Source organism: Cervus canadensis, chromosome 23 (assembly GCF_019320065.1).
Source record: "Cervus canadensis isolate Bull #8, Minnesota chromosome 23, ASM1932006v1, whole genome shotgun sequence".
Classification (NCBI taxonomy): domain Eukaryota; kingdom Metazoa; phylum Chordata; class Mammalia; order Artiodactyla; family Cervidae; genus Cervus; species Cervus canadensis.
Window position 1 is genome coordinate 54,507,142 of NC_057408.1, and position 17,699 is coordinate 54,524,840.

The 17,699-nt window shown below is 42.9% G+C and overlaps 1 protein-coding gene across 1 annotated transcript in view; it reads right to left on the reverse strand.

The window, feature by feature from the left end:
• LAMA1 (laminin subunit alpha 1) overlaps positions 1–17,699 on the reverse strand; it is a 122,760-nt gene that overhangs the window by 9,069 nt on the left and 95,992 nt on the right. Inside the window, exons 43-55 of the mRNA XM_043444404.1 lie at positions 15,948–16,130; positions 15,474–15,628; positions 13,604–13,747; positions 12,483–12,616; positions 11,143–11,293; positions 10,075–10,199; positions 7,472–7,622; positions 6,474–6,618; positions 5,658–5,799; positions 3,465–3,579; positions 3,077–3,247; positions 1,679–1,830; positions 548–733 (exon numbers count right to left, since the gene is read on the reverse strand). Of these exons, the coding sequence (XP_043300339.1) occupies positions 548–733; positions 1,679–1,830; positions 3,077–3,247; positions 3,465–3,579; positions 5,658–5,799; positions 6,474–6,618; positions 7,472–7,622; positions 10,075–10,199; positions 11,143–11,293; positions 12,483–12,616; positions 13,604–13,747; positions 15,474–15,628; positions 15,948–16,130 (1,954 nt within the window). The remainder of the gene's footprint in view (positions 1–547; positions 734–1,678; positions 1,831–3,076; positions 3,248–3,464; positions 3,580–5,657; positions 5,800–6,473; positions 6,619–7,471; positions 7,623–10,074; positions 10,200–11,142; positions 11,294–12,482; positions 12,617–13,603; positions 13,748–15,473; positions 15,629–15,947; positions 16,131–17,699) is intronic.

Here is a 17,699-nt window from a genome sequence, read left to right on the forward strand (position 1 = left end):
GTCATATGATTACTGAACACTTAAAACTCATTAAAAAATACTAATACTCGTAAGAGTAACGAACAACCGTCTCCCACAATGACTAGAAGTCCATACGCATGCTCAGTCTCTTCAGTCGTGTCAGACTCTGTGACCCCCTGGACTGTAGCCCACCAGGCTCCTCTGTCCATGGAATTCTGCAGGCAAGGATACTGGACTGGGTGGCCATGACCTCCTTTAAGGGATCTTCCTGACCCAGGGAGAACCCACATCTCTTAAGTCTTCTGCATTGGCAGGAAGGTTCTTTACCACTAGCACCACCCGTGAAACTAATGTCGAGTGGTTCTTTTCTTTCTCATGCATGATAACCAGACTGTCCATCATTCTAGTTCAATAAAGTCCATCTGGGGGGATTTTCATGATAAAACATGGGATCCACTTATTATTTGGGAACTTGCAGAATTTGAGGCCAGCTCCAATGGCAAAATTAGATTGTAGATTAGTGTCGGTACTGGGCATTGAAAGATCAGGATGGGCACAGTCAGGCTGAGAGTACAGTCATACTTACTCCATGTTAAAGACCAGGTTTCGGATACAGCCATGGAACGAGCTTCTCATCTTGAGCATGGGTGTCCCCTCACCCTCTGGAATGCCCCCAACATACAGGCTGGACACATTTATGGTCCTGCTTTCTGCTGACGGGCCCAACTTCATTTCCACAGGAGTTGTCTCATCCACTTGAACGGTGACAACTCTAAAGAGTCAAAGGAGAAAATAAAGGTTTTTAAATACAGTGAAACATCACTGTCCATTTTATTTCAGCAAGTTTTTACTAATAAAAGTTTTCCCTGAAAGAAAATTTTTAACATGAAATTTAACATGTGTGAATAAAAAAAAAAGCAACTCTTGAACATGAAAAGAGACAGTTGAACATCTTCCCAAAATGAATGTAATATGATTAAACATTATTCAGTTCGAGTGCTTTTTGGAGAGTATCCTTTACTTCTTTATCTGTGACAAAATGTCCAGTGTGTTTTTAAAACATTTGGTCCATAGTTTTTGAGGGAGATTAATACAGAAATGTTACTCTAACACTATTTACTACTATTTACATTTTACTATTTGCATTGTTGCTATTTACTATTATACCATTCACTATTAAAATTTGCTTCCTGGGTGGCTCAGTGGTAAAAAATCCGCCTGCCATACAGGAGACACAGGTTCAAGCCCTGGGTCAAGAAGATCCCCTGAAGAAGGAAATGGCAACCCACTCCAATATTCTTGCCTGGAAAATCCCAGGGAGAGAGGAGCCTCACAGGCTACAGACTGTGGATTCAGTTGCAAAGAGTCAGACACAACTGAGCACACTACAGTTATTTACTATTTTCCCACTGACTATTAGAACTTACTAACACTGTATTGGTATTTGACACAGAATTTTTCCAACTAAAGACAATTTATGCTGGGCCCCACGAAAGAGCAGGGTTAAGGTTGTTCAATTATGAAAAATCTGCAAATGTCTTATCACAGAGCAGATGAAATTGATTTCCAAGGAGGTCTTCCAGCAAGCTTCTAGAATTATTTTGGAATGCTAAAAACTGAATGCTCATGACATCATACTAATTATCCCAATCTTTTCACTGCAAAGAGCCCCATACAGGCACCCTACTGGGGAACCTTCGTAAGGTCAGGCAAATACCTTCCACTCCTTATCAGAGAGATGGAATGCTCTTGACCATCACCATAGGTGCCCGTGGGAGCATGCAGAAGAGCTCTTCTCAGGCTGGTTCCGTCCCCAGGGTTAACATGCACTTCAACATGGCCTTCAATTAGCATGATGGACCAGAAGGGCTAGGAAGGTGACATAGAGAATTCCCATAGAAAAGACATTACTATAGGATTTAAAGAATTATCATCTGATGAAAGCAATGCAGCTGTATTAGTGCCAAGGAAGCAGCTCCTTAAAAATATCACATGTGACACAACTGATTTCTACTTCGTATGCTGCTTTCTAATCTCTGCTCACATAGTTGACTTTCTGCATTAGGCTGTTATCACTAACCACATCAAAGATTTCCACTTCTACACTGTCTTCACACTTACTTACTGCTACGTTATGTACTAACAAACAGTCATGTCGTAAGTCACTGATCTATGTCTCTCTTTCCCCAGGTTTACTGAGATATGATTGACATATACCATTGTATTAGCCTTAGGTATACAACACAACCACTGGATATTTGAATATATTACAAAATGATCACCACAATAAACTTAGTTAACATCAATCACCTCATATAGTTGCAAAATCTTTTTCTTATGGCGAGAGCCTTTAAGATCCACTCTCTTAGCAACTTTCAAACGCAATATGTCACTATAGTCACTGTGCTCTATATCACCCCCGATCTTATCTTACAGCTGAATGTTTGTGCCTTTTGACCCTCTCCACCCAATTCCCTCCTGTCCTTACAAACTCTGGTGACCACCAACATGTTCTGTTTCTATGAGTTTTTTTTTTTAAGTTTCCCCATAAAAATGAGATCATACAGTACTCGTCTTTCTCCATTTAACTTATTTCACTTAACATAATGTCCTCGAGGTTCATACGTGTTCATACATAGGATTTCCTCCTATTTTCTGGCTGAATAATATTTCACTGAATAAACACACACACAGACACTATCCATAAAATATCTTGCACAGTAGACAGCCATACTCTAAATTGTAGCTTTGTGACTTCTATTTCATTAATACAATACATTAGCATTCTCTGAGTCTCTTTAAGTTACATAATATATAAAGTTTGAGGAGAGGAAAGGGTAAATATCACCTATGCTATTAGGAACCGAGGTAGACCTAAGTATCTTTTTCCTCAGTGGCTGGATGAGGAAGATGGACTTTGCAACACAAAGACACCACTGATTCATGAAGGAAACCACATTCAGCAATGAACACGTTTCCTTAGTAAATATGCACCCCCATAAACAACCAGGCACACAGCTAGAATACACCTTAGGACTAAGTCATCTTCCACCCAGTGTTTCCTGAAGTCACTTCTTCCCAGAGCTCCTGGCTTGAGAGCCTCTGGGTCACTTACCCCATGGGCCTGCCGATCACCTGGCTTCTCACCGCCCTGGCTCAGGGCAGCCAGGATGATGCCACTGCTGTTCCTGGTAGCAAATGTTGCCAACAACTCCGCATCTGGTGACAGAGACTTGGGTGGCAATTCAATGTAGCCACCTCTCAAGAAGCTGACGCTTCGGACAGGCTGGTCAGAGAGGAGAGAAGGCCCATCAGGTCCACTGTGTGTGGAACCTCCCCCCACAAACACCACCCAGAGACTGCCATTTTCCCCACCACCTCTTTTTCGTTCAACCCCCGGGTTTAGATTCTGTTGCCTTAGGATGTTAGTAAATCAGTGGGCATTTGATTTACTCGTCCTAATATTATTACACTGGTTCCAATATTCATAAAATGCTCCCCACCTCCAATACACAGCCTTTCCTCACGCCATAGGAATTTCTGAGTAAATCAAAGGTCGATCTGGATATTTCCAAGTTTTTGATGCAGCCCACGTAGCTTTTGCTGGAGACACCTTTCCTGTAGGGAAGGACAGGAGAGCAGCAGCAACAAAGTTTGGATCTTATAACTCCAGGTTTGAAAGAAGAAATAAAAACAAGGAAGATCTCCTTCCAGGTGTCATTCTCAGAAATGTCTAGGTCTCCCTCTAAAAAGGCTACTGACCATGAGACAGTAAGAATTCAGGTCAAACATGTGCTTGCCTTAGGACTAAAGAAAAGGATCAAATTTAATGAGCACAACTACCTAGATGGCCATAAAGAAGGCTGGGTGCAGAAGAATTGAAGCTTTCAAACTGTGGTGCTGGAGAAGACTCTAGAGAGTCCCTAGGACTGCAAGGAGATCAAACCTGAATATTCATTGGAAAGACATGCTGAAGCTGAAGCTTCAATACTTTGGTCACCTGATGCAAAGAGCTGACTCACTGGAAAAGACCCTGATGCTGGGAAAGACTGAGGGCAAGAGAAGGAGGTGACAGAGGATGAGATGGTTGGATGACATCACTGCCTCAGTGGACATGAGTTTGAGCAGACTCCAGGAGATAATGAAGGACAGGGAAGCCTGGAGGGCTGCAGTTCATGGGGTCATAAAGAGTCGGTCACAACTGAGCAACAACCACCTAAATGGCTACCTAGACAAAATCCTGCTTAATGTTTTTAAGGGAAACTGTTACAGTCATTACCATTTGGGCATACGCACCAAAACAGAGGCCAGTTATAAGAAAAGACAGTGTATTGTCATAAGGAAATTACGGCACACAGTTTACAGTTCAGTCTCTGGGAGCTTGGCTACCTTGACTGCTGGCCGTGTATGCATTCTTTTTTTTAATGGTGTGAAAGAAATGTCTCGCTTAATTTGTTCCCAGTTCAAAATTACAAAACTGAGAACAGCAAACTGCAGAAAGTTTATGTGAATTATTAAAGTCGCAAAGCTAAACAAGAATAAGAATCAGTGCACCTCTCCTCTGCTATCTTCAATACAACTTGCTGATGCTGGTCTTTCAGCTTTCACATACATTATTCACTCTAATCACATAAAAGGGAAATCCAGATAAGTCTGCAGAAAGCACAATCTTTTTTTTTTTTTGGTCTCCAAAGAGATTTTTCTAGTAGAAAATCTGGACAGGAGAATGACGTGTGATGGAAAGTGAGGTCTCCAAATATTGCACAGTTACCATTTTTAGATGTTCCACAGGCAGTAAGTAGAACATCATAAATTTTACTACAAAAGACTTTTTTTACTTCTCAAGTATATGGCATACTGGAAAATAAATCCTGAATATTCACTGGAAGGATTGATGCTGAAGCTGAAGCTCCAATACTTGGGCCACTTGATGTGAAGAGCTGACTCATTGGAAAATACCCTGATGCTGGGAAAGATTGAGGGCAACAGGAGAAGAGGGCGGCAGGAGATGGTTAAATAGCATCACCGATTCAATGGACATGAATTTGAGCAAAATCCAGGAGATAGTGAAGGACAGAGAGGCCTGGCATGCTGCAGTCCACAAGGTCGCAAAGAGCTGTCGGAGACTCAACAAAAACAAATATGGCATACTAATCAAAACAGAGTGCTATGGACTCAATTATGTTCTCCACCTCCTCTCAAAAAAGATTTTGACTTTCTAACGTTCTACTTTGACGTAGTATTCATAAGGTACTGAATGTAATCATACTTGGAAATAGGTCTTTGTGGTTGTAATCAAGCTAGGATGAGGTCATTAGGATAGGTTCTAATCCAGTGTCGTTATAAAAAGGGGAAACTTGGTCACAGAGAGACACAGAGTGAAGACAATGTGTCCACACAGATGAAGAATGCCATCTACAAGCTGAGGAATGCCTGAAGCTACCAGAAGCCCAGAGACAGCATGGAACAGATTCTTTCTCATGATCCTCAGAAGGAAGCAGCTCTGTGGACACCTGATTTCACAGGTGATTCACACCTGAATCACAGCCTCCAGAACTGTAAGAGATGTATAATGTATAATTTCTTATACATTTTTAAATTATTTCTGTTGTTTAAGCTGCCCAGTTTGTGGGATTTTGTTATGGAAGCTAAAATAGTAATTAGGGACACGACAATTCTGCAGTGTGGTATCATACCTTACAGCCCTAGACCTCGGTAATCCACCCACATAAATTGGATCCTTATCCAGACGATTGAGGTCAGAAGATGCTCCTGGAGTCTCCCCTTGCTTGGTTTCTTTGTAGGTGGTGTTATAAGCATCGATAACTGCTAGGAGCCCTAAAGGAGATCAAGGGAACAGATAAAGTCATTTTCTGCAGTAAAACAAAACACAGACATCTCATGAAGTTCATTAACAAAGACATATTCTTTTCCATCCTGCAAATTTGATCAAGGAATGTTCTTGACTGTTAAAGGGCAAATGAAAACCCTCTTTACAAAAGCCAATAAATCCAGAATGCACGTGCTAAATGGCACCAGAATTTGTAAAAGAAAATGGAATCAATTTGACCCTTGATTCCAATTTAGCCTTTAATGTTAAATAATGCATTTACAAAAGTGAAAGTTGCTCATTCGCGTCCGACTCTTTGCAACCCCATGGACTATACAGTCCATGGAATTCTCCAGGCCAGAATACTGGAGTGGATAGCCTTTCCCATCTCCAGGGGATCTTCCCAACCCAGGAACCGAACCAGGGTCTCCTGCATTGCAGGGGAATTCTTTACCAACCGAGCTACCAGGGAAGCCCAATGCATTTGGGAAACCACAGACAAATAGACTATTCTTTCACCATGCTGTGAATCCTGATGCTCAGAATTCCAAAGAAAACAACGGCTTTTGAATAGAATGTCATTCAAGAAGACTCAGAAAGCTAAAGAAGAAACAAAGACTGCTAACTTTGGAAAGATTTCCATTCCTACCAGGGCATTTTGTCCGTCTGTCCTCACACTTACCTTGCTTTTTATTTCGCTGGAAGGCAATTTTGTACCACGTTCCATTATTATAGCGTCGGTCGGTAATCAGAGCAAGAGGCCCAGAACCCAGGTCAACTGTCACCCTGACTCTGCCATCGACCAGGTCAATGGATAAAAAGTCTTTCTGTAAAAAAAAAAAGAGAAAACACTTACCCATGGTTACATTATTATCAGAGTATTTCCTTCCTCTCCAAGTCAGGGAGGGTGGAAACCTCCCACAGTCAAACTGAGAGAACAGGATCTGGCCTAATGGTTGGACATTAAAAGGATCCACAAGGTTTTCTAGACTAATATACAGACATATGTGAGACAAACTCATGAACGTCAAAGTCCACAACACAGTAAGAGAAGTGGACTCTCTGCATCTTTTTCACTTAGACTGACAAATGAGCCAGTCCTAAAAATACAACCACAAAACAGAAAGATCACCAGCACTGAAGATAAGAACATGAACTCCTCTGATGGAATTCAAATAAGGTTAGGAAGTCACAGTGAATAAGACAAGACCTCTTATTTAGGCTCAAAATCTAATAATAAATGTTTAAGTGACATTTATAATGCGGGGGGGCTTCCCAGGTGGCTCAGTGGGCAGAGTCCACAGGCAGTATAGGAGACTCAGGTTGGGTCCACGGGTTGGGAAGATTCCCCTGGAGGAGGGCATGGCAACCCGCTCCAGTACTCTTGCCTGGAGAATCCCACGGACACAAGAGCCTGGTGGGCTACAGTCTGTAGGGTCACAAAGAGTTGGACATGGCTAAATGCACATAATAATGGGAAGCTATTTTCTATTTGGCATGCTTTTTCAAATGTTCGCCAGTGAGTTTGTACTGATAAATATTTAAAATGGGAAACTAGTATGGCAAACATGTGTATATATTATCCTTGTATGTGCTCATAAAACAATCATTTAATAAATATCCTCAGAGCAATCCAACTGTATATACACAGCAGGGCATAGTGCCCTTAAAAACTCTTACGGTGCCATTTGAAGCCAGGTAGAGAAGCAGCCCGTTAGGTGAATAGGTACTAAAAAGCATAATTATCTGAGTCACAGTAGCCCGGAGAGTCTTCTCCACGACAGAATACCCACTCCCAGCAAAATGGAAAGAGGCATCTTCATCCTGGGGGCTGCACAGAGAGAGGGTGAAATATAACCTATTCTTAGGAAGGTAGTTCACGAGGACACATGACACTCATAAGGTTTTCCTCACAAAACTGTCATAGGCCATTTATTTTCATAATTTGATAGCAAGTGTTAAGTCATAGTAACTTAAAATATGCCCCCCATGAGATTATGCGAGACAAGCACCCAGTTGCTTTATAAAGAGAGTTAATGTAGACAGTGTTCACTGTAGTAAAAAGAAATTCTCTCAAAGGATAGATTGCTGCTATAAATAGTTCTACTTAGCAACTAGATTTTCGTTTGCTCTAATTTCCTTTAATATGACTTTGATGTCCTTTAATATCTCATTTCCTTTAATTTCAGAGCTTTTGGAATCAATTTTATATTGGCATTTATTACTTGGTGCTGGTTTTAACTAAATGCATCAGTTAAACTGGACTAATAATGGAAAACAAATCCATACCAATGTTCCAGAAGGATCAGCTTACAAAAATATCATTGACTGAACAGAGTCTCAAAAATCTGCAAGATGAGCTTACAACTCAGTCACACATTGTGGATTCCAGCATATCTTAGATAAGTGTTTTCTAGTTTTCCCCACACCTCAAAAAGCTGATTTGATTTACTCTTCAAATACAAAGTACTTGGAACATGTCATTATTATGTTCAAAAGGTACTTTTCTGGAATGTCATAGGGCTTGAGAGTGAAATTTAGATTAGAGTGTCTGGGCGGGGGGTATGAATTTGCACTTTCTCGTGGTAAAGCGGTAATAACCAAACTTTGTGTCACAATTCCAAGCAGAGACAGAAGACCCAGCAATGACAGTGTTTCCATTAACAAAGTAAAATGTAGCGGTACTCTGTAAAACCCCAGGTTTCAAATTTATAGCTTTCTATAGTCCCATTCTTTCTGAAAATTTCTGTCTTGAGATCTCCCATAAATACATATAAGAAATGCACTGCACATAAATCAACTATGGTCCAATTCTCAGTCACCTCCTAGAAGCAAGTCCCATTGCTTTACCTTCGGACGACTGGATTCCTGTAGTGAAGGACACAGATTCTAGAAGCAGATTGCTGGGGTTCAAATTTCAGCTCCCCAACATACTAGCTGTGTGACCTCAGAAAAGTTACCTAACCCCTCTGTGTCTCATTCCCTCCATCTGTAAAACAGGGATCATGAGCGAACCTCTCTGGAAGGGTGACACATGATTTAATATGTGTAAAGAAACAGAAGCCTGCCCTATCAAAGGTCAGCTAAGCAGCCAATGCTCTACTGCACCAGCTACTCAGAACTCATGCAGGAATGAAGGCCTGCTGATTAAAGATTCCCCCTCCCATATTTAGATGTGAACTGTTAAAATCAATAATTTTATATTATCCTTTAAGGATCTAAGAGGTTTTTCATAATTATAAAGGTATGCTGACACCACACTAAAGGAGTACAAATATATTCAAAGGGGAATTAAAAAAACAAACAAACAAAAAAACCCCAGTTAGCTTCCTTGGTAATATAAGCCAAAGTTAAAGGTACATGACCACATTGAGAAAAAACTTTTTTTTAAATCTAAAGGGCATCACTGGACCGTATTAATGATTTAATAGTGGAAAATTACACACAAAGGTGAAAAGCACGATGAATTCTAATTACTGGTCTGCTCAAATGGGTTCAGTTACTAGAAGCAGCTTACTAACTCACTGAGCTAAAGTTTTTGTCTAGGTAGGGACACTTATCTAAAGTGAAAACAGTTTAATCCATTGACAAATGCAGACGTAAAGCACCAGTTTGTGTCTGTATCAGCACTTACAAAGTGTGCTCTATGGAACATTAAGAAAACTCATTTTTAGCAAGAGTTCAGGGTGGCTCTGGAGAAGGCAATGGCACCCCACTCCAGTACTCTTGCCTGGAAAATCCCATGGACAGAGGAGCCTGGTGGGCTGCAGTCCATGGGGTCGCTAAGAGTTGGACACGACTGAGCAACTTCACTTTCACTTTTCACTTTCATGCACTGGAGAAGGAAATGGCAACCCACTCCAGTATTCTTGCCTGGAGAATCCCAGGGATAGGGGAGCCTGGTGGCCTGCCATCTATGGGGTCGCACAGAGTCGGACACGACTGAAGTGACTTAGCAGCAGCAGCAGCAGGATGGCTCAGTGGTAAAGAATCTGCCTGCCAGTGCAGGAGACACAGGAGACTCAAGTTCAATCCCCAGGTTGGGAAGATCCCCTGGAGGAGGGAATGGCAACCCACTCTAGTATTCTTGCCCGGAGAATCCCATGGACAGAGGAGCCTGGAGGGCTATAGTCCATGGGGTCTCAAAGAGAAGGACACGGCTGAGCGACTAAGCACGCATGCAGGGTCAAATGCATTTGAGAAATGCTACAACTCGAGCCTTTTCCCTGGACCAGGTCCCTGTACATATTAGCATCTGAAGTGTCACCTGTGGGACGAGTTACCTTCCGAAGCAGCCGTGGCACTCCCCCTCCCTCTCAATATAGTTCCACAGGCCGATCGACTGTCCATTCAGGAAGGCCTCACCCATGCAGCCTTTAAAGTGAGTAACCTTCACAGCAGGAGACTTCTAGTGTAAACAAACCACAAACAATGAGTGAAAAGAAATACATTCTTTAAGTGTCCAAAGCTCCTCCTTGGGAGCTCAAATTTCACAGATCCAAATTTTGAGAAAACAACATCCAGGAAAATGGCCAGTTTGTAATCACTGGACTTCCTTCCAATCATGAATTGGGATCCTAGAATGACTGACAGACAGCAGGACGAGAATTCAGAGGTCACATCAGTTACTAAGGTCGCTGGAGAGAAGGCCCTTTACCAGATGAGAAAAGACCCAGAGGATGTGGTCAGTGATGACGCCTCACTCTCATTTCAGAACACTGAACCAGGTCCAGGTAACCCCAGCTTTATTGGGAGGGAGGCTAACTGATGTAATAAAATATACCATGAACTCTCTTGCTAAACACTAGGGTTAGGGTTAGGGTTAGTCTACCTTTAGAGTTGGGGCTTTCCTGGTGGCTCAGATGATAAAGAATCTGCCTACAATGCAGGAGACCCAGGTTTAATCCCTGGGTTGGGAAGATCCCCTGGAGAAGGGCATGGCACCCCATTCCGGTAATCTTGCCTGGAGAATTCCATGGACAGAGAAGCCTAGCAAGCTATACAGTCCGTGGGGTTGCAAAGAGTTAGACATGACTAAATGACTAATACACCTCTAGAGTCAGAATAGAGATAAGGAAGTTCACAAAAATTAATGTGGAATACTGAATTTCTTCTCTTATTATTGAGGGGGAAAAAATAGTAAAATGAACTGTTGGCTGCTTTTTCTTTTATACCATTTATGAAGCATGATCCTTTACAAAACCAACTCAACTCTGCAGATGAACTGTCATTAAACAAAATAACAGAAGCAGGAAAATTGTTCTCTGCCTAGAATATTTTTTAAAATGTAAGGATATTCATTTCATCTATTGGTAAAATCAGCCTGTATAGATGAGCCTTCACAATGTTACCTTGATCTGTCCGCCAAGCCCTCCAACAAACATCATGGTTGAGTTGTTTACATCCAGAACTTTGGCTGTTCCAGGGGATTTACTTGTTTTTGGTGGAGGCTTTTGAGCTGCGCTCATTTCCTTTACGCTCAAGGAACCAATGTTCCCAAACCTGGGGGTCACAGACAGTTGCAAAAAGAGCACTTTCAGAATGACAAATCAGTCCACATGTGTGCACACACACACATCTGTTCTACACACAGCCTCCACCGGCTTCTCCCCACACCTCCACTGGCCTCTCTGCATTTAGGTTTGCCCAGCCCAGCCCTAGTATGCACTCTAGAAACTTGGGGAGTATTGCTTCTAGTGCATCAATTCCACCCTGTTATGTCCTTGCTTACAATAGTTACAGATAATGGACTAAATATGTTTCAACAGCCCACTGCCTTTGTTATAACCCCGTTTTCTCAAATAACAATGTAAAAACCACAAATTCCCAACAATACCATCATAACGACAAAATGTGATATTACAGAAAAGTGAAGAGAAAGATACACATAGAGCTGCTTAACAGTAGTTGCCTCTGGGGAGGAGTTTTATTTTTTATAACCTTTATTATTTTTTGGCAGAACCACATGACAGGCAGGATCTTAGTTCCCTGACCAGGGATCAAACCCTTGCCCCCTAGAGTTGGAAGCACAGAGTCCTAACCACTGGACCGCCAGGGAAGTCCTTGGGGAGGGGCTGTAACAGGAAGAATTTCCCATCCTGCCTCAATTCTAAGAAAACAACCCCCCCCACCCCCCAATGGTTCCCTCCTGGCCTGCCCTCTGCTTGTCCCACTGCCAGCCACATGGCATCTCCACTATGCTGCTCGTTACTGCCCTCTTCTGGGTTGGCTGCCCAGACTTAGACCTGACATTCTGAAGGTAATACAAACTTTTAACTTTTTTCTTCATTTGATGGTTGATTTTGGCAACAAAGTTTATTTCTCTTGTAATAATGAAAAAAATTCCTACAGTAAATCTAAACCAAGTATTCTTTCACTATAATCCTACTCCCCAGAAATTTCAAGGACTGTTACATGATATTACAAACATGTTGTTGTTCAGTCGCTAAGTCATGTCCGACTTTTTGCGACCCCATGGACTGCAGACCCCAGACTTGCCTGTCTTTCACCATCTCCCGGAGTTTGCTTAAACTCACGTCCATTGTGCTGGTGATGCCATCCAACCGTCTCATCCCCTGTTGCTCCCTTCTCCTCCTGCCTTCGATCTTTCCCACCATCAGGGTAAACACGTAGTTACTTAAAAGATGCAGCTGAGAAATGAGAGATGTTCAGACAGAACTTTGTCTGTTACCTGGTCACATAGATGCTGTGCCACTTGTTGTCATCAATCGGGAAGTCTGGAAACTCCAAGCGTGTTGATCCAGAGCCCAAATCCCAGAGGAATGCCACTTTTCCTCGCCGCATCTCCACTGCCAGGAAATCAGCCTGGGGTGTGGGGCATGAGCTGGGGTTAGTCCACAGGCCAGACTGTGGGCATGACCACTGACATACTTTAAAGAAGGAGTTCTTACAGCATTTTCTCTATTCTTAAAAAGTAAAAATATGAACACAAAAAAAGACCTTCTATTGTCTTTAAATGTTCCCCTCCCCTGGAGCTGGAGCATGACCCGAAGGATTGTGTTGGGAGACAGTTCCACCATTGGCCATCAGTGCCCACCACCCTTCCCTGGCTTGGCCCTCCACGGAGCCTCCAATGAAGTTCTCCAAGAAAACTCACTGGGGTCAGCAGTCTCTACAGGGGTCATAAGGGAAGGCGTTGCACTTGTCTGTCTGCCCAGCCTGAAAAGGCAACGCATGGATGCGAATCATGCAACAAGACAGATGCCCTGAAACCCTACAGCACGGACCGACCTGTGCTTTGCACCTTGTGTCTTAAGAAGACATTTCAGATGGCATTTGTGCTTGCTAGTATCTTCTGCCCAAGCGTCTGACCCGTTCCCACCGACACAGCCTAAAGAAGCAACAGTCTTCCCCAGGGGACTTGCCCTCTGGGAACCGTGAGAATCTCAGTGGGTGGAAGAGTCTGGGGGAAGCTTGACAATTCTGACGTGTCCCTCGAGGTGCATGCCTCCACTGCTGGTGACAACTGCCAAGGTCGGCTTCACAGACTCAAAGTGAAGCTCCGTGACTTCAGAGGTCACAGGAGACATTACGAAAAGCTCTGTCCCCACAGCTCACAGTTAAAGGGGCAGAGGGAGGAACCACTCATAAATGCCACTCCCCTCTTTACAGAGATACAGTTTCACAATTTGTTTTCAATCTAATATTACCAGCTTAGCAAAAGATTAGTTACCTTAGAAGCACTAGTGATTTCATGAAGGCCTTTTTTTTTTTTTAACCAAAAAATGTACCAGTTAAGAAGATATCCTCTGGCTTAAGAGACTCAGCGTGGCTTCCGAGGGTCATACTCACGCTAGTACTGCTGCCCAGGTAGAAGAGAAGGTTGTCGGGTTCACTTGTCTTCACGTTGAGCGTTAGGCTGTTGTAGTTGGTAGAAGAAATCTGGGGCTGGTAGGCCCGGATGCAGTCTCGGTCTGCAGACACAGCAACTTTGATCTGGAGAAGGAGAAGAGACGTGTCCCCAAGTGCCTTAGAGTCATCGAGGACACACGTTGGCAGCATGCCTGGGGTTCAGAAGTGCTGTGCTGTTTCAACGCTTCGCTGCTAGGCAGGATTCCTCTCCGGATAATAGTGCTGTGTGTCTCAAAAGATGAAAATCGGATGGGGCTGAAATTTACTCCATTCGGCAAAATATTTTACTATGGAAAAGCCAGTCATGGGATTTTAAAAAAGAATGTTACATAAGGAATGCTATTTTGTGAGCTTGATTCCTTAAAGATAAGGAGTTTTTCTAAATCACTTTGGAATCTTACACCTGACAAAGAAAGGCTATTTGACGATCATTTACCTGGGAAATCCCGTGGATAGAGGAGCCTGGCAGGCTACAGTCTGCAAGGTTGCAAGAAAGCTGGATGCAACTGAGCATGCATAATATGTAGTAAATGGAGGGTTGATCTGTCACTCAGCAAATATTTATAGACCAGTTATTTCACTCATATATCACCCTGGTAAATAATTACTTGCACATAATCTTTATATTAACCCACAAGATGATAAGTTTATATTAACCAGAGCACTTGGAACCATCCGTCAGGTTTTTTATTTGGCAACTGGAACTAAGGCAGATGGAAACCAGAGCCCTTATAAACCTCCAGCTCTTTTCCCAAAGTGGAATCACTCAGGGATCAAAGAATCCAGAGCTGCTTTTCCTTGGCTAGAAGCTTCAGGAAGGTAAACATGAGACCAGAGGTCAACCTTATTGTCTATAGGTCCCCAGGAGCACGACAAATGATGTTCTCTCAATCTTATTTCCCTGAAATACCTCTCCTTTAGCACATGGCCAAGGATGGCCAGGAAACATTCTCTCAAGCTGTGTGTTTTATGCAGGTAGTGACCTGGATTTGAGCAACATTCATGTGATGCTAGCTGTTTTGTCAGAATTCTAGAGATGCGGCCCATACTGCACAAGCATTCTGGAGAATACTTGGATTATAACAACACCGAGTTGGGAAAATGATGGAAAGAACACCGTATGCAACCAGTGAGACTTCCAGCAATGCTAATACTTAGATCAATGTGATTGTACCATCCAGCGAATCAGTGGGGATCTAGAAATCTAGGCCATGATTATAAATCTCCATAAGGACACAGAAATCTTTTTGCTAACAACATTCTGAAACACACAGAACAAAAGCAGGAATCAAGGAAAATTAGACTCATTAAATATACTTAATGTAAATATCAACACTGAATATTCATTGGAAGGACTGACGCTGAAGCTGAAGCTCCCTTCCTTTGGCCACCTGATGCCAAGAACTGACTCATTGAAAAACACCCTGATGCTGGGAAAGACTGAGGGCAGGAAGACAAGGGGGTGACAGAGGATGAGATGGTTGGATGGCATCCCTGACTCAATGGACATGAGTTTGAGCAGACTCAGGGAGATAGTGAAGGACAGGGAAGCCTGGCGTGCTGCCGTCCATGGGGTCGCAAAATGTTGGACATGACTTAGCTACTGAACAACAACAAAGTAAAATATGTAAGTCAAGGCTTTAAATACACTTGGAGACAAGGCTGTGAGAAATCGGGCATTTCTGAGAACTTGTCAGTAGAAAGTGTGACCAAAGCCCTCTGCATAGGAGACCCCTGGGATGTGTGGTTCCAGGAACTTCAGCTGGCAGGGTGGTGCCCGGCTCCCAAGACCCGTGGGCCCCACACTCACAGACGCGGCTTGTTTCCGGGCCTGGCTGATCAGCAGTTTGATTTCTGACAGGTTTCTGCTTAGGTTCTCTTCTAACATCTTCAGAGGCTTCAGCCGATCCAATAAGAGGTTGGCTTGTGTTTCCACATCTTTGACTTTTCTTCCAGCTAACAAAGCTAGTATATGAAGGTGACAAGAAAGTTGGCGGGGGTGGGGGGGGCGGGGAGGAAACAAGAGAAATTAGCTGGTCATTACTAATGCGCTGGATATATTAGAATACCCAAATCATCAAATCCCTGACATTTTGGTAAATATATAAAAAATGCACCAGCCCAAGGCAGTACCCGAGGCCCTTCTCTTCCTTTTTAAATGCAAATCCAGATGTTGCCACATTTTTATTATTTAGGATTGCTGTCTGCGAACACCCATGTGCCCTGGGCCAGCTCACGTGGCACGGCGCAAATGTTCCTAACGGGACAGGAGACGGTGACCTACTGGTCATCGAGGAGTCTCGGAGGAGCTCGTCTGTTTCTTGTAACGTGGCGTTAACCCTGGACAGGTCCGTGGACGTGTTCAACAGCTTCTGGCTCAGCCCCATGACATTCCTGAGTGTGCTGGTGGCGCTCTGGTTTGCAGACATGGCCAGGTCTTTGACTATGGCTCCTCTGTCTCTGACACCTGAAATAAATTTATACTCAAGTACATACGCTGGTGGTTATAAGTGGTTATAACATGCATAAAACCACAATGAATGTAATTTTACACAGAAACATGTTACAGAGTTTCCTTCTGGTCCCTGAACACAAAAGGGGTCTTCTGTTTAATGACAGTATTAAGGCTGCCTGTCACATGTGCTGGGGTTTCCCTGGTGGCTCAGTGGTAAAGAATCCACCTGCAATGTGGGAGACACAGGAGACATGGGTTGGATTCCTGGGTTGGGAAGATCCCCTGGAGTAGGAAATGGCAACCCACTCTAGTACTCTTGCCTGGAGAATCCCATGGACAGAGGAGCCTCGGGGGCTGTCCATGGGGAGGCAAAGAGTCAGACACAACTGAAGTGACAGAGCACACACACACATATATGCTATCACTTCCTTTTTTGGATGAATGAAATGTTTTTCATTCAAGAGCGCCAAAGAATTGATGCTTTTGAACTGCGGTGGAGAAGGCTCTTGAGAGTCCCTTGGACTGCAAGGAGAGCAAACCAGTCAATTCTAAAGGAAATCAATCCTGAATATTCATTGGAAGAACTGATGTTGAAGCTGAAGCTCCAATACTTTGGCCACCTGATGCAAAGGACTGACTCATTAGAAAAGACTCTGATGCTGGGAAAGATTGAAGGCAGGAGGAGAAGGGGACGACAGAGGATGAGATGGTTGGATGGCATCATTAACTCAATGGACATGAGTGTGAGCAAGCTCCAGGAGTTGGCGATGGACAGGGAAGCCTGGCATGCTGCAGTCCATGGGGTTGCAGAGTTGGACATGACTGAACTGAACTGAAATGTTTTTGGTGACAACACTCTATACTGAAGTATGATTTCAATACACAATGAGATTACAAAAGCAACTGCTAGTTGCCATTTGCTCAGCATCTTATATGTTAACAATCTAAACTTAGTTGCTCCCTTTCAGATCATTCCTTTCTTATAGTCACTAACAGCTTCTCCAAATCATTCCATGTCAGGATAAGAAGGTTTAGGAATTTAAACGTGAAGGTGCCATAGAAGTATCCTAGGCCAGAGGAAGTGTATTTGCCCACAACTGGCTGCTGAAAATAACAGCAGAGTAAAAACTAAGTGGTCACTAAAGATAAACTGGAGTTCAATTATTCTAGAAAATCTGGGTGACAGTTGTTTTTTTTTAAGGCACTTTATAAAAGGGTTTAACACAAAAAGGACAAAGATTAACACTAGAAGAAGCTGGACGCAGGGTATACAGGTATTCTTTTAATTCTTCTTGTAACTTTTCTGCAAATGTGAAATTGGTTCCAAATAAAAAGTTGTTTTTGAATGTTTGATCAACATACACCATGTATCTTTAAAAACAGATAAATAAAAGAAAAAGAAAATTTCAGATCAGGAAATGCTCCACTCTTCTAACATAGTGAGTCAGCCCAAACTGTCCCAAAGTCCAGCTTCCCAGGGTAATTTTCATGCTTATAAAGTGACCGATACAATGAATCTGAAACTTGGGCAAACTCTGAGATATGTTGAGGGACAGGGCGGTCTGGTGTGCTACGGTCCAT